At 47.9% G+C, this 22,082-nt stretch overlaps 2 protein-coding genes across 3 annotated transcripts in view; one reads left to right on the forward strand and one right to left on the reverse strand.

The window, feature by feature from the left end:
- The window catches only part of rnf123 (ring finger protein 123), a 484,329-nt gene that overhangs the window by 87,788 nt on the left and 374,459 nt on the right, over positions 1–22,082 (reverse strand). The gene's annotated exons all lie outside the window — the stretch shown is intronic.
- amigo3 (adhesion molecule with Ig-like domain 3) lies at positions 9,683–11,266 on the forward strand (the record flags this gene model as incomplete). Its single annotated transcript, XM_084324127.1, has 1 exon — positions 9,683–11,266. The coding sequence occupies one exon, from the start codon at positions 9,683–9,685 to the stop codon at positions 11,264–11,266; it is 1,584 nt and encodes a 527-aa protein (XP_084180253.1).

Consider the following 22,082-nt stretch of genomic DNA (forward strand, 5'->3'; position numbering starts at 1 on the left):
CACATATAAAAACAATTACATATATAATACAATATAATCCATAAGGGATGTGTAGGAGAATTGCCTAAAAACCCTCTAGGGGCTTGCATGTGGCATTCACCAGGAAGCAAAATTACATTATATCAAGATAAAATATTAAATCCCCCCCCCCCCAAACAAACAAACACACACAAGCAGGCCTACATAGACACCGAAGCAGGCACCCATGCCATACGATTTCTGGTATAGAGAAAACAATTAATGACAGGAAGAATATATAATAAAACGAAAATACAATAACAAAATACAACAAGCCATCAGACCACAGTTTGTAAAGGAAGTCCATATGGGAAATATTGGTGATCTAGGAGATGAGATTTCAGTGCTCTTTTGAATTTCAGAAAAGAAAATTCCAAAATATGTGGAGGCAAAGAGTTCCACAACTTTGACCCTCGGTAGAGCAAACAAAACTGAGATTGGGAAGTGCGGGAAAAGGGTGGTCTAAGCAAACAGGAACTACGTGTGGGGTAATTATGAATTTGGTGATTGTGGGCAAACATGTCATGAAAAAAATGGGGAAGGGCTCTGTTTAAAGAACTATGCACAAATAAACCAGTCTGAAGATGATTCACTTGATAAACACAGAGTATACCTAACTTATGGAATAGAGGCTGAGAAGAATGACTTCGTTGAACACAGCTGATTATTTTTAGAGCTCGTTTCTGCAGACGGTATATGGGCTCAAGTTTGGTCTGATGAGTACTACCCCAAACTAAATTACAGTAATTGATATATGGGTAAACCATAGAGTAATATAACATTGTGGCAACCTCGGTGCTCAGCAAGTGACGTGTTTTTCCAAGAATACCAATACTCTTGGCCATTTTTGTAGTTATGGCTGTGATATGAGGTTTCCATGATAGGGATTCATCAAGCAGAACACCAAGGAATCGTGTAGAACACACCCTAGCTATGGGGATGTCATTGATCACTACTTTAGATGAGGAGTTAAAAATCACAGATTTGAGACCCAAAAAAATTAAATTCGTTTTTTTTTTAATGTTTAGTGATAATTAGTTGCATTTAAACCAAATTGATAGTTTGTTAAGTTCTTCATTTATGACCCTAATGATGGTATCAGGATCTTTATGTGAATAGAATACACTCGTGTCATCTGCAAATACAATTTTCGACAGCCTGTCTGAGACGTTAGGGAGGTCATTGATATATAACAAAAATAACAAAGGCCCAATAATTGAACCTTGGGGCAGACCGCAAAGTAAAGGAAGAAAAGGAGAATTTATCCCATTATAGGATACAGACTGATGTCTATCTTTAAGGTAACTGGTGAACCATAGCAGTGCATTGTTTTTTATTCCAAGATGTGGGAGCTTCTGCAGGAGGATATTGTGATTGACTGTATCAAATGCCTTTGATAAGTCTAAAAAAAGACCTATAGTGTTTTCCTTTCTGTCTTTAGCTTTGTATATTTCATTAATTAGATGTGTGATTGCCATATATGTTGCATGTTTCTTTCTGAACCCGTACTGGTGAGTGTAAATAATATTGTGCTTATTAAGATGTTCAATTAATCTTTTATAGACAAGCTTTTCAAGTATTTTGACAAGGTAGGAAGGATGGATATAGGTCTGTAATGGTTGAAGACGGCTGGGTCATCATCTTTATAAATAGGGATGATCTTAGCTATTTTAAGTTCCTGTGGGACGATTCCCTTCTCCAGTGATGTATTAAAAATATGACATAATGGCTTCACAATGGATTCTTGAATGGATATCCTAACCCTAACCCAGTAATCTACCTCCAATACCATCATAACCCGGAGAAGAGTCCCCCAGGTTAATCAAGATCTCCCGAACCTCATCCTCTGTAACCGGCAAGAAATTAAAACTGTCATTAATTGGAGGATTCATAAACCGAAGGGGACTATGATTACTAAATGGAATCTTTGCAGCCAGTGTTGGACCAACTTCTGAGAAAAAGTTATTAAAGTTATTGGCAATTAATTGCGGGTCAGTGATAATATCCCCATCAACCTTAAATTCATTAGGCAACTGATTACGTTTATTTTTTTTGTTGAGGATAGAGTTAATTGTTCTCCATAAGAGAGTCAAGTTATTTTTGTTTTTAGATAATTCCATATTGTAGTAATGCTTTTTAGCTACTCTGATAATGTGGTTTAATTTATTTCTATAGTTCCTAAATTGAGCAAGATAAAATGGAGTGGGACTGAGAAGATATTTTTTATACAATCTACATTTAGTATTTAGGGATTTGATAATAGCCGGGGTTATCCATGGTTTGATCAGTTTATGATGAGGCTTGGGAGATGCCTGTACAAGGGGAAAACACAGGTCATAGGCCTGGGTGATACGTTCGGAAAACAAAGCAAAATACTTGTTTGCATCAACAGAGTGGAGGATATCTGTGGATACTCACCGACCACTAGTCCAAACCTGGTCAATGTAGCTTCATTAAAGCTTCTCTTATATTTAGGATATAGCATAGATGGAGACTTATCATGTTCCCTATATAATATGACATGATCTTCTGACTGACTTGGAACTTCCATAGGCGCCTGAGGAAGTAGAGGCATTGCCGTGCCTTCTTCACAACACTGTCAATGTGTGTGGTCCATGTCAAGTCCTCGGATATGTGGACTCCGAGGTACTTAAAACTGTTCACTCTCTCAACCGGTGCCACGTCGATGCTGAGGGGGCTGTAGTCCCTGACCCCCGACCTCCTAAAGTCCACAATCATCTCCTTTGTTTTGCTGACGTTCAGGGAGAGGCTGTTCTCTTGGCACCATCCCGCCAGGACCTTGACCTCTTCCAGGTAGGCCCTCTCGTCGTTTGCAGAGATCAGGCCCACCACTACTGTGTCGTCAGCAAATTTGATGATTGTGTTGTTGTTCCGCTGAGCCACACAGTCATGTGTGTACAGGGAGTAGAGGAGGGGACTCAGAACACAGCCCTGGGGGGCCCCTATGTTGAGGGTGATGGATGAGGAGGTGCAGTTGCCTGCTCTCACCACCTGGGGTCTACCCGTCAGGAAGTCCAAGACCCACTGGCAGAGGTCATAGTTCAAGCCCAGGTCCCTGAGCTTGGCTATGAGTTTGGAGGGGACTATGGTATTGAATGCTGAGCTGTAGTCGATGAATAGCATTCTCACATAGTTCCCCTGCCTCTTGTCCAGGTGTGATGCTGCTGTGTGCAGCACATGGGCTATGGCGTCCTCCGTGGACCTGTTGGGGCGGTATGCAAATTGCAGGGGGTCCAGGTTGATGGGGAGGGAGGAACAGATGTAGCCCTTCACTAGCTTCTCAAAGCACTTCATGGCTATGGAGGTGAGAGCTACAGGGCGGTAGTCGTTGAGGCAAGCAGGCTTGGATTTTTTGGGTACAGGGATGATAGTGGACTTCTTCAGACAGGTGGGGATGACAGCCTGTTCCAAGGACAGGTTAAATATGTCAGTGAATACCGGGGCCAGTTGGTCGGCACAAACTTTTAGGACACGGCCGGGGATACCGTCCGGTCCTGCTGCCTTCCTGATATTCACTTTCTTAAAGGTCCTCCTCACCTCATGTTCTGTTACCCTGAACACTGAGGCCCCGTTTAGACGGAAACGCTAGCAGGTGAATCCGCAAAAATATTTTTTCGGATGTGCCTTTCGTTTATACGGAAACGGCGTTTTTACGGGGTGAAACCGCAAAAAAGTGAGACTACCTTCCAGGGTGGAATTCCTAGAAACGCAAAAGCTTTGCGCTCTCGTCTAAACTGTAAAACCGTATAAATCTGTTAAAACGATGACGAAAGGGTTGTCACGGCTCTGGTCGCGCGTACTGCTTACGTCACAGGTAGCAGGTATGCGCCAGTAGCCGAGACGTAAACAAAGCAAGTATGTCTGACTATTATCAACGGAGATCACCTGAAGGCTACATTGGCAGTACTTTTAACCCTTTCACTGCCACACGACAGAAGGTTAACCCTTTACTATCACACAACCGGCTGTCGTGTGGCAGTGAAAGGGTTAAATACACAAGAATCTGTCCCGCGGCGTGAGTGGACCCACTGTCTGTGAGTGACTCTGCTTTGGTACAATCACATTCCCCATCCACAGTCTGCGAATCAGAGGCAGAGTAGGGCGGGTCTTCACAGCACGTCATGTGACATATGCGCCAATCGTGTGACAGCGGGCCTCCGTCGTTATAGCGTCGTCTGCACGGAGAATTCCACCCCAAAACGCTCGTCTAAACGTAAAATTAAAAGTGAAACCGCAAGATGACTTTTGCGGTTTCTGTTCACAAAACGCTCGTCTAAACGTAGCCTGAGTCTCCCTCAGCAGCCCCCCCCCCCCCCCTCCGTTGCAGTGGCCTGTGGGCTGGTGTTGTTATTACTAGCCTCAAACCTCGCATAGAAGGTGTTGAGATCATTTGCTAAGGAGATGTCACTGTTCAGTTTGAGGGAGGTGCCTTTGTAATCTGTCATCGTTCTGAGGCCCTGCCACATAGCTCTGGAGTTAGCCTGTTCAAATTGCAGTTCAATTTGTTAGTACCTGTCTCTGTTAGTACCTGTCTCTGTTAGTACCTGTCTATGTTAGTACCTGACCTGTCTCTATTAGTACCTGTCTCTGTTAGTACCTGTCTCTGTTAGTACCTGTCTCTGTTAGTACCTGTCTCTGTTAGTACCTGTCTGTTAGTACCTCTCTCTCTCTCTCTCTCTCTCTCTCTCTCTCTCTCTCTCTCTCTCTCTCTCTCTCTCTCTCTCTCTCTCTCTCTCTCTCTCTCTCTCTCTCTCTCTCTCTCTCTCTCTCTCTCTCTCTCTCTCTCTCTCTCTCTGACCTGTGAACAATCAGAAACATAGACAGACATTTGTTGTTTGTGGCTTTGTGATATATTTGTCAGTGGGTGACAGCGTCAGGGGAGTAACTGTTTATTTTTATACACGAGACTACTGATTCAGATTATGAGTAACAAGTTAGGGGCATCAATAGAGATAGATAATATGCAGAAGTTAGTTCTTTTTTTTTATCCAATTTTTCTCCCATTTTCAATTTTTCTCCCATCCCAATTTCGTATAATCCAATTCAACCCTCCCCTGTCTCGAACGCTGTTTCTTGCCTGCCACAAGCCGGCTGCAATGTGGACTAAGTCAGACATAGCACAAGTCCCCTCCGATACTCGAGGTAACAGCAGTCGCATCTTTTCACCTGCGCGGCGCGATCTTTCAGCATCAGGGGTCTGCGCTTTGGAGGGGCGCCGCCCCCATCGCTTCCTGATTCTACTGCGTAGGCGCACCAACCGACCTGTAGGAGTCGCTGTCCACAACGCCCGATCCCCACCCATCAGTTTCCCACCCCCTAATACTGCTAATGTGTATTAGTACGGACGACCAGCTAAACTGAAAGCAATGTGGAGCGCTGGGCTCGAACAGGCAAACCCAGCGTCTCCAGTATACGTGGTGAGCGCCTTGCCCACTGCACCACGTAGCCGCCCACAGAAGTTAGTTCTTGTGGTTTCCTTGAGAAACGTGACATTTATTTGTTGGTGGGTGACCTGATTCCTATATACCTGGTTATGAAATGTGATTTATTTGTCTGTGTCTGACATAATCAGTACAATCTCTGACGTATGTCAACCTTTCCAAGTCACATAGATAAATAAAGCTATAGGGATGAGTCATGTTGTTGCATGATAAGTCAGGCTGGTTGTTTCTGAGAATAATAAACAGTCTATATTATATTGTAATATATAGAGTGGAGAGGATAGGAAGAGAGCATAGGCAAGGAGAGAAGGTGGGGAGAGGAGGAGATATGGAGAGGAGGAGAGGACAGGAGAAGAAAGGAGAGAGAGGGTGAAAGAGGAGGAAGAAAGAATGTGTGTGTGAGAGAGTGAAAGAGATAGAGGGGAGGGAGAGATAGAGAGGAGGAAGAAAGCAATAGGAGGAAGAGAGAGTATGTGTGAGAGAGAGGAGGTAGAGAGAGTATGTGTGTGTGAGAGAGAGAGATAGAGAGATGGAGAGAGAGAGAAATAGAGAGAGGGGAGGGAGAGAGAGAGATAGATAGAGAGAGAAGGAGAGAGAGAGAAGGGAGGGAGAGAGAGGTGGCGGATGCTGATAAAAAAAAGCCACTCTGGAATTAAATTAGTTTAGTTCTGTATGACGATATCTTCTCATCAATAGAGTTCTGTATGACGATATCTTCTCATCAATAGTGTTCTGTATGACAATATCTACTCATCAATAGTGTTCTGTATGACGATATCTTCTCATCAATAGAGTTCTGTATGACGATATCTTCTCATCAATAGTGTTCTGTATGACGATATCTTCTCATCAATAGTGTTCTGTATGACTAGAGAGGAAGAGAGAGGCGGAGAGGAGGATGGGAGAGGAGAGGAAGAGAGAGATGCATAGAGGATGAGGGGAGAAGAAGAGAGATGGTAAATGGCTGCTTTTTTATGTAGTGCTTTTATCCAAAACGCTATACAATTTGTTACTCACATTTTTACCCATTCACTCACACATTCACTCACACATTCACACACACATTCACTCACACATTCACACACACATTCACTCACACACATTCACACTAGGGATGCCCCGATCACGTTTTTGCCACCGATACCGATCACCGATCGTCGTGAGCCATATCGGCCGATACCGATCCGATACCGATTGTTTTTGATTAAAAAGAAATTAAAAATTATTTTATATAATTTTTTTTTTTTTTTATAAAATATATATATTATATAATTAGACTTGTACTTGTATTATCTGCGAGACATCGCCACCACGCAACAAGTCAAAATGCTCACTATCTGCAAACAGCTCCACTGTCTGTGTGTACTCTAGTAGCTCCAAAAAGGATTCTCCGGCGCTGCAGCGGGACCCTATTGTATTGGTAACGTTATGCTTTGGTCATTTCACATTCAGCAAGCCCTCAGCTCGAATACGCATTCAATCAATGTTATAAGACATTGATATCAGGAGCTATCTGTAGCTACTGCTAGCCGGCTAGATGACGTTAAGACAACTATTTAGTTCAATCGGACATTTCGTTTTGAACTGTGAAGTAACGTCAGCTAACGCAAGCTAACGCAAGCTAACGGAGATATCAACATGGACTAATAGACTTCCTGGGGCATTTGTTGATATCCGGAGCTATCAGTAGCTAGCCGGCTAAATACCGTTAGACAATGCCTACTAAAAGTGAATAGTTGACTGGGTAATTTTGTTTAAACAGTAACGATAGCTAGGTAGCTAACGTTAGCTCAGGTCGAATGCACTATCTAGACTCAGCAGAGGAGGTCCGCCTCCTCTGTGTTTACAAACTCTACACGGGTACGGGCGGGGCTAGGGAGGAGGAGCAGTTTGCAGGCCCTGTGCGTCTGAGACAAGCGAGTGAGATATCCACTTGATCAGTTTCCGCGATCGGCGAATATGACTCATTATCGGAATTCCCCGATCGCATATTTATACTGATTATCGGCCGATAACGATCGGTGGCCGATCGATCGGGGCATCCCTAATTCACACACACATTCACTCACACATTCACTCACACATTCACTCACACATTCACTCACACACATCCACACACACATTCACTCACACATTCACACACACATTCACTCACACATTCACTCACACATTCACTCACACACATCCACACACACACATTCACTCACACATTCACACACACATTCACTCACACATTCACTCACACATTCACTCACACACACACATTCACTCTCACATTCACTCTCACATTCACTCACCGACGGCGGAGGCAACCATGCAAGGTGCCAACCTGCTCATCGGGAGCAGTTAGGGGTTAAGTGTCTTGCTCAAGGATACATCGACACGCTGCCCGGGAGGAGCGGGAATCGAACCGGGAACCTCCGGATTGCCAGACTGCTGTCTCCCCGAGGAGGGGAGAGGAGAGGAAGAGAGAGAGGAGAGGAGAGTAGAGGAGGAGGGGAGAGGAGAGTAGAGGAGGAGAGAGAGGAGAGGAGAGGAGAGGAGAGGAGAGGAGAGGAGAGGAGAGGAGAGGAGAGGAGAGGAGAGGAGAGGAGAGTAGAGGAGGAGAGAGAGGAGAGGAGAGGAGAGTAGAGGAAGAGAGAGAGGAGAGGGGGGCAGAAGAGAGGAGGAGAGAGAGGAGAGTAGAGGAGGAGGGGAGATGAGGAGAGTAGAGGAGGAGAGAGAGGAGAGGAGAGGAGGAGAGAGAGGAGAGGGGGGCAGAAGAGAGAGAGGAGAGAGAGGAGAGTAGAGGAGGAGGGGAGAGGAGAGGAGAGGAGAGGAGGAGAGAGAGGAGAGGGGGGCAGAAGAGAGAGAGGAGGAGCTGGGAAGGCTCGACAATCAGTCCTTGCAGCAGCAGCTCAGAATCGCTGCCACCAGACGCCAGGCAAGAACACAAACACACATGCATCTGGTAACGGCAAGAGCACGCTTCAGGATACACCAAAGACACCTTGGATCTAACAAAGCAACACTGGAGGTGGACCTCATACCTGGACATCTGCTTCTTTCACTTTTGTTCCCTGTGATTTTTATCTAGCTTTGGGGATAAGATAAGAAAGTCACGAAGAGATGAGATGAGAGGAGGAGAAGAGGAGAAGAGGAGGAGAGGAGAAGAGTGATTTTCTGGGCGCCTACTTCTTCTTCTTGTTTGGGATTCTTACAGGAAGGGATGAAAGACTGATCTCTCCATCAAAACACTCCAGAGGCTAAAAAAAGACCCTCCGTGTATCGTTCAGCAGGGGGAGGGGGGTAAAGACTGTGTGTGCGTGTGCGTGTGTGCATGTGTGTGTGTGTGGAGCGGCTGCCTGGATGACAGCATGAGGTCAGGTGGACAAAACGCTGACTTCTCTGAAAATCCTCCGTACTGCTGGGACTACCATTCATAAAACACCTGACTCAGCGTGAACGCTACAATCTAGAAGACAAGTCTGTCACCGGAGAGGAGAGGAGAGGAGGGGAGAGAAAAGAGAGGAGAAGAGAGGAGGGGAGAGGAGAGGAGAGGAGAGGAGAGGAGAGGAGAGGAGAGGAGAGGAGAGGAGAGGAGAGGAGAGGAGAGGAGAGGAGGGGAGAGAGGAGAGGAGAGGAGAGGAGAGGAGAGGAGAGGAGAGGAGAGGAGAGGAGAGGAGAGGAGAGGAGAGGAGAGGAGAGGAGAGGAGAGGAGAGGAGAGGAGGGGGGAGAGAGGAAGGGAGAGGAGAGGAGAGGAGAGGAGAGGAGAGGAGAGGAGAGGAGAGGAGAGGAGAGAAACTTCAGCTATGGCAGAATGAATTTCTTTCATGTGCCATTTCTATACACTGTAAGGACTAACCCTAACAAACTCCTCTTACACTAACTAAGGTTCGTTTTTGGGCTGTGTTCATGTAGGCAGGAGGAGCCTGAACCAAACCATGAGACTGAAGCTGGAAGCAGAGAGGAGACGCGCTGAATATAAGATCTTCATCTTTTACTCGTCTTTGATGAAAAGGATAAACGTTTATTAAACATTTAGCTTTTCAGCCTGAATGGATGTAGAACAAAGTGGACCCCGTCTTTAAAAATAAAAGACCAAATGTGCAGCAAGGATTATACGCCTTTAACCCACAGTCTGAACAACAGCACTCCTCAGAGAGGAGGATGATGGGAGGAATATAAAGGCTCTGGCCGGACTGCCGCTGCTGTCGGCACCATGCTGTGTGGTCCTGGTGGTGGTGTCGTTGGGTTGCTAGTCTGTCTCCTGCTCCGTCAGCTGGTCCCCGGCCAGGGCAACACCTGCCCCTCCAGCTGCCTCTGTGCCTCGGACATCCTCAGCTGCACGGCGGTGGGTCTGGAACAGGTGCCCGGGGAGATGCCCATCTCCACCGTCACCTTGGATCTGGGTCATAACCGCCTGGCGCGACTAGAGGAAGGGACCTTCCAAGGACTCCCTCGGCTGGAGACCCTACGGCTGGCGCACAACCGTCTGGCCGGCATTCAACCCGGCACCTTCAGCAACGGCTCCGGGGTCCTTCTGCGACACCTGGACCTGTCGTCCAATCGGCTGCAGGTGTTGGAACAGCACTATTTCCAAGAACTGCCGGGGTTGGAGGTATTGCTGCTCTTCGACAACCGCATTGTCCGCGTGGAGAGCGGCGCGCTGGCCGGGCTGCGGAGCCTCCGCAAGGCCTACCTCAGCCACAACCGGCTCACCGACTTCCCCTTCTTCTCCATCCGGGAGCACAGCCACCCCCGCCTGGCCACGTTGGACCTCTCCTCCAACCGCCTGCCTAAGCTGCCCCTGGAGGACATATCCCACCTCCCTGTGGCCGTGCAGAGGGGCCTCTACCTCCACAACAACTCCCTGGTGTGCGAGTGCTCCATGTACGGCCTGTTCCGGCGCTGGGAGCAGCGGGACTACGCCTCGGTGAGCGACTACAGACCGGAGCACACCTGTCGGGTCTACGGCCGGCAGAGAGGCACCGTGCGCTTCTTCCTGCACCGGCGCTACTTCCAGAACTGTAGCCAGACTGCTATGAGTCAGCCTAGCCTGCGGGGGGAGCAGGAGAGCAGCGTGCTGGTGTACGTGGGGGAGGCGGTCCTCCTGGACTGTGGGACCACCATGACAGGAAGTCTGACCTTCCTCTGGGTGTCTCCCACCCAGGAGTACGTGGCTCCTCCTGGGAACAACGGCAGCCTGAAGATGTTCACCAACGGCAGCCTGGAGATCTCCGTGGCGAAGCTGGAAGACTCCGGTATCTACTGGTGCATGGTGTTGGACCGGCGGCAGGGGCGCAACGAGACCCGGGAGGTGAACGTGACCGTGACACAGCCGCCCGGGTCCGAGGCCTACGAGTCCTTCAACACGGGCTTCACCACGCTGCTCGGCTGTGTGGTCAGTCTGCTGATAGTCCTCATGTATCTCTACCTGACGCCCTGCCCCTGCCCGCCCTGTGGCCACGCCCCCGTCCCACACACAGCCACTCCCGGCCCAGGGAACGAGGCGGAGGCGGGGCCAGGCGGCGCCCAGTCGTCCATCCTCACCCCGACCCCGCCGGCGACCACGGAGGGGCCCGGCCGCAAGGTCAGTGGCAACAAACACGTGGTGTTTCTGGAGCCAATCAGAGAACAGCAGAACGGTAGACTCAGGGCGGGGCTTGGACACCTGGGGCCGGGTTTGCTGCTAGGGGCGGAGCATCATCACCCGAAGCTCCTCAGTCAATCACAGCAGCAGAGGGGAGGTGAGGCAAATCCCATCATGTCAATGTTTTCAGACACGCCCATCATGTTGCCATAGAGATGAGACTGACTGACACCCCCTCCCTCCTCGGTAGTAGCTGAACACATCTGGACCATTAATCATTGACTGCCAAAAACAAGTATATCCCATGGACCTTGTGTATGGATTTGGTAACACTGTGATAACAATCGAATCCAGTCTTTTCTTTTGTGTGTAAATTTTTTAGCTAAGATGGCGGCGCTTGATCAAGCAGCAGCTTTTTGTCTCGCCAGGAACGGCAAATCAACTATTATTTGCTTACTCATGTTCAGTCTATTCGCCCAGTATATTCACGCTGACCCTTTGTACACAAGACAAGAGCTACCGGACATTGGTTCACATGTCGGATTACTGGATATTTCCATCTTTTTCAATGGACAGTACGACATCGTCAGACCTCCGGGCACACCGGGTCTGTTTACATCGCCTCCCCGGACAAGGAGGCCTTGTGCGTGGCGAGGGATCGAAAGCAGAAGCAGTGGCCGCAGAGCTGGCGCGCGACTGAGGCTAGCTCTGGCTCCTCATAGCGCCGCTCTTCCCAGCCTCCTTCTTGCAAATGTACGGTCGCTGGCTCACAAAATGGACAAGGTACGTTTATGGATTACAAACACAAGGTTCTTGTCCAACTCCAAATCTCACCGCCAGGCCAAGCCAGGCGCATGATTCACAAGAAGACACGATATCGCTCTTCCTAGAAAATTAGCAGGGATTTTTGGGAAATGGCCACTCTTTAGCCTGGTATTGCAAAGGAACTAGGGATGGGTACCGAATTCGGTACTTTTGAGGTACCGAACCGAAACACGTCGGTACTACAGAGTATCGGATCAAGTAAAAATAAAATAAAAAAATAAATAAAAAAAAATAAAAAATTTGAATTTTTTTATTTTTTTTTAACTTTTTTCTTTTCATGTCAACGTTCACACGCACAATATATGCTTACCTAGGATTTGACTTGATTCAACAACAAAGCAGTCGGAGCAATGACAAGCCGAAGACTGTCGAAATTGTAGTTATTTGAAGTTTGGAATTTTTTTTTTTACGACTGAGGTAGGTAAATAAAATTTCTTGAGACTAAAGTACCGAAAAAAGGTACCGTTGGGTACCGGTATCGATTCACAGGTACCGGTACCGGTATCGGTTCAAATGTGAAAGGTACCCATCCCTAACAGGAACGGATGTATGTAGAAATAAACGGGTTGTTCCCTGTTGGAGTATAAATATTGCCTTTCAAATTAGCCATAGTATGTCTCCATAGCTATAATATAGAATATACGATGGGTCTACAAACATCGTTAAAACGGTCTTAAACGCTGGCACCAGGGATTAGAGATGGGAAAACAGCATGGCAATCAATGAGTTAAATGATGAAAAGTGTTATGTGTTCATGAGAGACTGTTCTGTGTCTGAAATATGATTATCTGCCCAGGGTTCAAGTTAGAACAACTACACCCAACAACTACTGACAGGGGGAGACAGAGGAGGAGAGAAAGAGAGAAAGAGAAAGAGAGAGAAAGACAGAGAGAGACAGAAAGAGAAACACAGAGAGATAGAGACAATAACAGTGAGAGAGAGAGAGAGAGAGACAGACAGACAAAAACAGAGAGAGACAGAGACAGAAACAGAGAGAGACAGAGAGAGAGACAGAGACAGAAACAGAGAGGGACAGAGACAGAAACAGAGAGAGACAGAGAGAGAGACAGAGACAGAAACAGAGAGGGACAGAGACAGAGAGACAGAGAGAGAGACAGAGAGAGAGAGACAGAGACAGAAACAGAGAGACAGAGACAGAAACAGAGAGACAGAGAGAGAGACAGAGACAGAAACAGAGAGACAGAGACAGAAACAGAGAGGGACAGAGACAGAAACAGAGAGAGACAGAGAGAGAGACAGAGACAGAAACAGAGAGGGACAGAGACAGAAACAGAGAGAGACAGAGAGAGAGACAGAGACAGAAACAGAGAGACAGAGACAGAAACAGAGAGAGACAGAGAGAGAGAGACAGAGACAGAAACAGAGAGACAGAGAGAGAGACAGAGACAGAAACAGAGAGACAGAGACAGAAACAGAGACAGAAACAGAGAGACAGAGACAGAAACAGAGAGACAGAGAGAGAGACAGAGACAGAAACAGAGAGACAGAGAGAGAGACAGAGACAGAAACAGAGAGACAGAGACAGAAACAGAGAGAGACAGAGAGAGAGACAGAGACAGAAACAGAGAGACAGAGACAGAAACAGAGAGAGACAGAGAGAGAGACAGAGACAGAAACAGAGAAAGACAGAAACCGAGAGAGAGAGACAGAGAGAGAAAGACAGAGATAGGTGGTGGGGGTGTCTGACAGATCAGTGGAACAGCTCTCCCTTTAAGCATGGCTTATACCTTTAATACACCATAACTACTGATGCACTGTTGTCTTGAAGAGAGAGAGAGAGAGAGAGAGAGAGAGAGAGAGAGAGAGAGAGAGAGAGAGAGAGAGAGAGAGAGAGGTACTAACAGAGACAGGTACTAACAGACAGGTACTAACAGAGACAGGTACTAACAGAGACAGGTACTAACAGACAGGTACTAACAGACAGGTACTAACAGAGACAGGTACTAACAGAGACAGGTACTAACAGAGACAGGTACTAACAGACAGGTACTAACAGAGACAGGTACTAACAGAGACAGGTACTAACAGACAGGTACTAACAGAGACAGGTACTAACAGAGACAGGTAGGTACTAAGAGAGACAGGTACTAACAGAGACAGGTACTAACAGAGACAGGTACTAACAGACAGGTACTAACAGACAGGTACTAACAGACAGGTACTAACAGACAGGTACTAACAGAGACAGGTACTAACAGAGACAGGTACTAACAGACAGGTACTAATAGAGACAGGTACTAACAGAGACAGGTACTAACAGACAGGTACTAAGAGAGACAGGTACTAACAGAGACAGGTACTAAGAGAGACAGGTACTAACAGAGACAGGTACTAACAGACAGGTACTAAGAGAGACAGGTACTAACAGAGACAGGTACTAAGAGAGACAGGTACTAACAGAGACAGGTACTAACAGAGACAGGTACTAAGAGAGACAGGTACTAACAGAGACAGGTACTAACAGACAGGTACTAACAGAGACAGGTACTAACAGACAGGTACTAAGAGAGACAGGTACTAACAGAGACAGGTACTAAGAGAGACAGGTACTAACAGAGACAGGTACTAACAGAGACAGGTACTAAGAGAGACAGGTACTAACAGAGACAGGTACTAACAGACAGGTACTAAGAGAGACAGGTACTAACAGACAGGTACTAAGAGAGACAGGTACTAACAGAGACAGGTACTAACAGACAGGTACTAACAGAGACAGGTACTAACAGACAGGTACGAACAGACAGGTACTAACAGAGACAGGTACTAACAGAGACAAGTACTAACAGAGACAGGTACTAACAGACAGGTACTAACAGAGACAAGTACTAACAGAGACAGGTACTAACAGACAGGTACTAACAGAGACAGGTACTAACAGAGACAGGTACTAACAGACAGGTACTAACAGAGACAGGTACTAAGCGAGACAGGTACTAACAGAGACAGGTACTAACAGAGACAGGTACTAACAGACAGGTACTAACAGACAGGTACTAACAGAGACAGGTACTAACAGAGACAGGTACTAACAGACAGGTACTAACAGAGACAGGTACTAACAGAGACAGGTACTAACAGAGACAGGTACTAACAGACAGGTACTAACAGAGACAGGTACTAACAGAGACAGGTACTAACATAGACAGGTACTAAGAGAGACAGGTACTAACAGAGACAGGTACTAACAGAGACAGGTACTAAGAGAGACAGGTACTAACAGAGACAGGTACTAACAGAGACAGGTACTAACAGACAGGTACTAACAGAGACAGGTACTAACAGAGACAGGTACTAACAGAGACAGGTACTAACAGAGACATGTACTAACAGAGACAGGTACTAAGAGAGACAGGTACTAACAGACAGGTACTAACAGAGACAGGTACTAACAGAGACAGGTACTAAGAGAGACAGGTACTAACAGAGACAGGTACTAACAGACAGGTACTAACAGAGACAGGTACTAACAGAGACAGGTACTAACAGACAGGTACTAACAGAGACAGGTACTAAGAGAGACAGGTACTAACAGAGACAGGTACTAAGAGAGACAGGTACTAACAGAGACAGGTACTAACAGAGACAGGTACTAACAGACAGGTACTAACAGAGACAGGTAGTAACAGAGACAGGTACTAAGAGAGACAGGTACTAACAGAGACATGTACTAACAGAGACAGGTACTAACAGACAGGTACTAAGAGAGACAGGTACTAACAGAGACATGTACTAACAGAGACAGGTACTAACAGACAGGTACTAAGAGAGACAGGTACTAACAGACAGGTACTAACAGACAGGTACTAACAGACAGGGGGGAGAGAGAGAGAGGGGGAGAGATAGACAGAGAGAGGTAGAGAGACAGAGAGGTAGAGACAGAAAGAGAGAGAGAAAGGGAGAGACAGTCAGAGGTAGAGAGACAGAGACAGATAGAGGTAGAGAGACAGAAAGAGGGAGAGACAGTCAGAGGTAGAGAGACAGAGAGAGATAGTCAGAGGTAGAGAGACAGTGACAGATAGAGGTAGAGAGACAGAAAGAGAGACAGAGAGAGAGACAGAGACAGGGAGAGGTAGAGACAGAGAGAGAGATGAGACCATGTACAGATGTTGTAGGTAGCATCAGTTGATTAGAGACTAAATGTGTCAGATTGTGAAGTTTTAGAGTAGACAGACTAGAGAACAGGGTTTTACCTAAAATAGAAGCAAAATAATAAATAAATACTTCATTTGAAATCGCATCACCCCACCTGCACCCCACTCCTCTCAGAAGCTTGGATACTTTAATCATCAATCAAGCAGATGGAGACAAATGGATTCTAAAAATGAACGGAATGGTTGCAACATCCGAGGACACTGATGAGGGAGCTGGGGTACAGACTGATGAGGGTAGAGGGGTACAGGGGTACAGACTGATGAGGGAGCTCGGGTACAGACTGATGAGGGTAGAGGGGTACAGGGGTACAGACTGATGAGGGAGCTCGGGTACAGACTGATGAGGGTAGAGGGGTACAGGGGTACAGACTGATGAGGGAGCTGGGGTACAGACTGATGAGGAAGCTGGGGTACAGACTGATGAGGGGGCTGGGTACAGGGGTACAGACTGATGAGGGGGCTGGGGTACAGACTGATGAGGGGGCTGGGTACAGGGGTACAGACTGATGAGGGGGCTGGGTACAGACTGATGAGGGTACAGGGGTACAGACTGATGAGGGTAGAGGGGTACAGACTGATGAGGGTAGAGGGGTACAGACTGATGAGGGAGCTGGGTACAGACTGATGAGGGGGCTGGGGTACAGACTGATGAGGGAGCTGGGGTACAGGGGTACAGACTGATGAGGGAGCTGGGGTACAGACTGATGAGGGGGCTGGGGTACAGACTGATGAGGGGGCTGGGGTACAGACTGATGAGGGGGCTGGGGTACAGACTGATGAGGGGGCTGGGGTACAGACTGATGAGGGGGCTGGGGTACAGACTGATGAGGGGGCTGGGGTACAGACTGATGAGGGGGCTGGGGTACAGACTGATGAGGGGGCTGGGGTACAGACTGATGAGGGGGCTGGGGTACAGACTGATGAGGGGGCTGGGGTACAGACTGATGAGGGGGCTGGGTACAGGGGTACAGACTGATGAGGGGGCTGGGTACAGGGGTACAGACTGATGAGGGGGCTGGGGTACAGACTGATGAGGGGGCTGGGGTACAGACTGATGAGGGGGCTGGGTACAGGGGTACAGACTGATGAGGGGGCTGGGGTACAGACTGATGAGGGGGCTGGGGTACAGACTGATGAGGGGGCTGGGGTACAGACTGATGAGGGGGCTGGGTACAGGGGTACAGACTGATGAGGGGGCTGGGGTACAGACTGATGAGGGGGCTGGGGTACAGACTGATGAGAGGGCTGGGGTACAGACTGATGAGAGGGCTGGGGTACAGACTGATGAGGGGGCTGGGGTACAGACTGATGAGGGGGCTGGGGTACAGACTGATGAGGGGGCTGGGGTACAGACTGATGAGGGGGCTGGGGTACAGACTGATGAGGGGGCTGGGGTACAGACTGATGAGGGGGCTGGGTACAGGGGTACAGACGGCACACGGAGAAGCCCAGTTTGCTATAGACTTGTTCTTCAACCAGGTTGTCAATCTTCTGGAATAATACCTGCTGCTCAGCTGATCTGGGCTCTGTGTGGGAAGTACGTCAGAGAGGACGACCAGGACTCACTCTGTTTCTATTACTTTGTTTTGTTCAATGCATCCTCACTTCCATGCAATGCCCTCCTCACCTCTCCTCTCCTCTCCTCTCCTCTCCTCTCCTCTCCTCTCCTCTCCTCTCCTCTCCTCTCCTCTCCTCTCCTCACCTCACCTCACCTCACCTCACCTCTCATCTCCTCTCCTCTCCTCTCCTCTCCTCTCCTCTCCTCTCCTCTCCTCTCCTCTCCTCTCCTCTCCTCTCCTCTCATCTCCTCTCTCCTCTCCTCTCCTCTCCTCTCATCTCCTCTCTCCTCTCTCCTCCTCTCTCCTATAATCTCCTCTCCTTTACTTTGTATTTTTTTGTATTTGTTTATTTATTTATTACCCAGGGACAGTGCACATTAATGAACATCTTCAGTTTCCACATCAATGTAAATGTGCCAGATTTGAGCTAATGAGCTAGTTTCCATCTGTAGTCCCTGCCTACCATGCATGTCTTTATGGTGTGGGAGGAAACCAGAGTACCTGGAGGAAACCCATGCGAACACAGGGAGAACATGCAAACTCCACACAGAAAGGCCCCCTTCTGGGGTTCAAACCCAGGACCTTCTGCTGTGAGGCAGCAGTGCTAACCACTGTGCCACCGTCTCCTCTCATCTCCTTTCCTCTCTCCTCTCATCTCCTCTCTCCTCCTCAACTCTCATCTCCTCTCTCCTCCTCTAATCTCCTCTCATCTAGTCTCGTTTCCTTTCCTCTCTCCTCTCCTCTCCTTTCCTCTCTCCTCTAATCTCCTCCCCTTTCCTTTCCTCTCTCAGTATAAGTCTTTTAATAAATCACTTCACTTGAACCGTCCAGGGAAATGTCCTTGTTGTTCTTGTTACTCAGAGGAAGACTGTGTGACAGAGATGGAAAGATATAAAGTGTTGGTGTGTGTGTGTGTGTGTTTAACCTTTGTTAAGAGGTTCCACCCACTAAAATCACTAAAATAATAGAGGAGGAGGACTGGGGATCGAATTGCTTAAAGGGGACATGTCTTGCTATTCCTTTCACTATTTGGGCAACTTTACACAATTCCTGTGAGTCTATGGAACACATCTGTAAAGTTCTGCGACTGGCACAGAGAGAGAGATAGAGAGATAGAGGAGGGGGATACTAATTAATTTCGCCACGGGGGGCATAATCCCACGGGACATTGCATTGGTAACTTGTTTCAAATGACAATATATACCCCTGTGAATATTATTGCACGGATCGGAATACGGGCGTGCACGTGGGAGCGTGCACAACGATATTTTGACAGTGGAGAAGCTCCATCCCCGCGCACACACACATTTACACACACTCCTGCGACTCCTGCGGGGTTGTGTGTAAATGCTTGTGTCCCTCTCTCTCTCTCTCCCTCTCTATCTCTCTCTCCCTTTCTCTCTCTCTCTATCTCTCTCTCTCCCCCTCTCTCGCTCGCTCGTTCTCTGCTGTCTCTGTCGCACCCGCGCACGTCAACCCATTTGAGGAAGTAATTCCACTCGCTCTGTTATTGAGCAAATTGTTGATTGTGGGTGGTGACTACAACCAGTGCCTTACTCACGTCAGCAAAACAGTCAAATCAGAACGGCTTAGTTGAGTGAGGAAGGATCTTGTGAACTCGAGACTAGACTGATGAGTCAATATGATAATTAGAGACACAGACCCCATTGATATAAACCCCCATTGCTAGGAAACAATGCTAAACACTGGAAAAAGCCATTTATAAGACACAGGACCTTAAAAAAAAAGCAGTATTGATTTTTTTTTATTTGATACCAAACATCGATACCTAAATAGTTAATCTCATCAGCATCAGTGAGCCAATAAGCATGCTTGTTCCAAGGTATACGGCCGGTGATTGGCCTTTTCCTCTGTTTAACCAATCCAAAATGTATCAAAGCCTCTGATTCGCTAACACAGCACATGTGACACATATTACTCAGCAAGTATTGATATGGAGCCATAACCCTACCATAGACCCTACCATAGATTAACTGGAGATGATAAATATTGGAATATTCACACAAGGAGTGAGCTTAGATGTGCCCTGAAGTTCTGCTGCTATACAAAGTATTACTTACTTGAAATGACATTTAGATGTGATTATAACCAAATGTTGTCAGGAGCTGCCCCTCATGACACGTGTTCAGCCATCAGGACTTGCTGAACACAGCGATGAGTCGGCCAACAGGGAGGAGGTCCAGCACCTGGCGGCGTGACACGCCCACAACCACCTGTCACTCAACAGGGAGGAGGTCCAGCACCTGGTGGCGTGACGCGCCCACAACCACCTGTCACTCAACAGGGAGGAGGTCCAGCACCTGGTGGCGTGACGCGCCCACAACCACCTGTCACTCAACAGGGAGGAGGTCCAGCACCTGGCGGCGTGACGCGCCCACAACCACCTGTCACTCAACAGGGAGGAGGTCCAGCACCTGGCGGCGTGACGCGCCCACAACCACCTGTCACTCAACAGGGAGGAGGTCCAGCACCTGGTGGCGTGACGCGCCCACAACCACCTGTCACTCAACACCATGGAAACCAAGGAGCTCGTCGTGGACTTCAGGAAGACCAGAGCAGGTCGACACCCCCCCCCCCCCCGTCCATATCAACGGGGCAGAGCGTGTCTCCAGCTTCAAGTGCCTGGGAGTCCACATCTCAGAGGACGTCTCTTGGACCCTCAACATCTCAGAGGACGTCTCTTGGACCCTCAACATCTCAGGGGACCTCTCTTGGACCCTCAACATCTCAGAGGACGTCTCTTGGACCCTCAACATCTCAGAGGACCTCTCTTGGACCCTCAACATCTCAGAGGACGTCTCTTGGACCCTCAACATCTCAGAGGACCTCTCTTGGACCCTCAACATCTCAGAGGACGTCTCTTGGACCCTCAACATCTCAGAGGACGTCTCTTGGACCCTCAACATCTCAGAGGACGTCTCTTGGACCCTCAACATCTCAGAGGACGTCTCTTGGACCCTCAACATCTCAGAGGACATCTCTTGGACCCTCAACATCTCAGAGGACGTCTCTTGGACCCTCAACATCTCAGAGGACGTCTCTTGGACCCTCAACATCTCAGAGGACGTCTCTTGGACCCTCAACATCTCAGAGGACGTCTCTTGGACCCTCAACATCTCAGAGGACGTCTCTTGGACCCTCAACATCTCAGAGGACGTCTCTTGGACCCTCAACATCTCAGAGGACCTCTCTTGGACCCTCAACATATCAGAGGACCTCTCTTGGACCCTCAACATCTCAGAGGACGTCTCTTGGACCCTCAACATCTCAGCACTGGTCAAGAAGGCTCAAAATGATTTGAAAAAAATTATAATACAGTTATAAGCAGCGGCTGGGTGGCGCAGCGGACATTGCGCTCGTCACCAACGCGAGAGACACTGGTATCGAATCTGGCTGTCAGTGTTGCCTCCGGCTTTGGCCGGCCGTCATACTGGCTCAATTGGCAGAGTCAGCGGGAGGGAAGCCGGTGGGTGGTATTCTGGTCGTTGTAAACAGCGACTCCTACAGGTCGGTCAGGGCACCTGCACAGCAAGGACAGGAGATGGCGAGGGTAGTGTGAGCCTCCCACACGTTACACCTCGCCAATGAGAGTCCGCGCTGGCAGGTGAAAAGAAGTGGCCGGCTGACTCCGCATGTATCGGAGGGGACATGCGATAGTATCTATCAACCCTCCCTATGACCGGCCAGTGGGGGGCACATGCGAGCAACGGTCAGGACAGGGGAGGGAGAATTGGCACGAGAGGAAATTGGTATGGGAGAAAAACACAGAAAAAGGAGAAAAAGTGGATAAAAAAAAGACAGTTATAAGCACTTATAAGAAACGTGTGTTGAACACTGCTTAACACATTGACTGCCAGCCATTGTACCCATCATTATACCCAGTCTGCCACCGTTGAAAGCCTATGGAGATGTTTACCTTCTTTGCAGGGCTATAACTTTTTAAATTGTATTGCTATATTGACATTACTATGGCCCATTCAACATCGATTATCTATCGTTCCGGATGTGGGAACGTTATATTTTTTCATTCATACATTGTTGTGTTAATACCGTCTTGAATATAAGTATGTTTATAAGCTTTTCTGCTGTAATTCCAAAAACGCTAGTTATAGGCCCAAACGCATATGATAGATTATCGATTGCCGTTTCTTTCCTATACACGCTATATTAAAAAATTCAAATGAATATGATCGGTATACATTATGCTTCATCATGCGTGGAGGAAAGGGGGGGCGGGGGTCGTCTATAATTCCTTTATCGTCAGTAACGGCTTTATGTAGTATGGGTCGATATATTGATCAGACTGTTTGCAAACAAAGAAACGCACAATCGGCTGAAAATAACGTTACTGTCCTCTTACCGTTCGCCAATGAGACTGGAAGAAAAAGATCCCAATGATTTGACGCCGATCGCCTAGATCCATTTCCGGTTTGTATGGCGCAATAAACGCCG

Source organism: Notolepis coatsorum (assembly GCF_963971535.1).
Source record: "Notolepis coatsorum genome assembly, chromosome: 11".
Classification (NCBI taxonomy): domain Eukaryota; kingdom Metazoa; phylum Chordata; class Actinopteri; order Aulopiformes; family Paralepididae; genus Notolepis; species Notolepis coatsorum.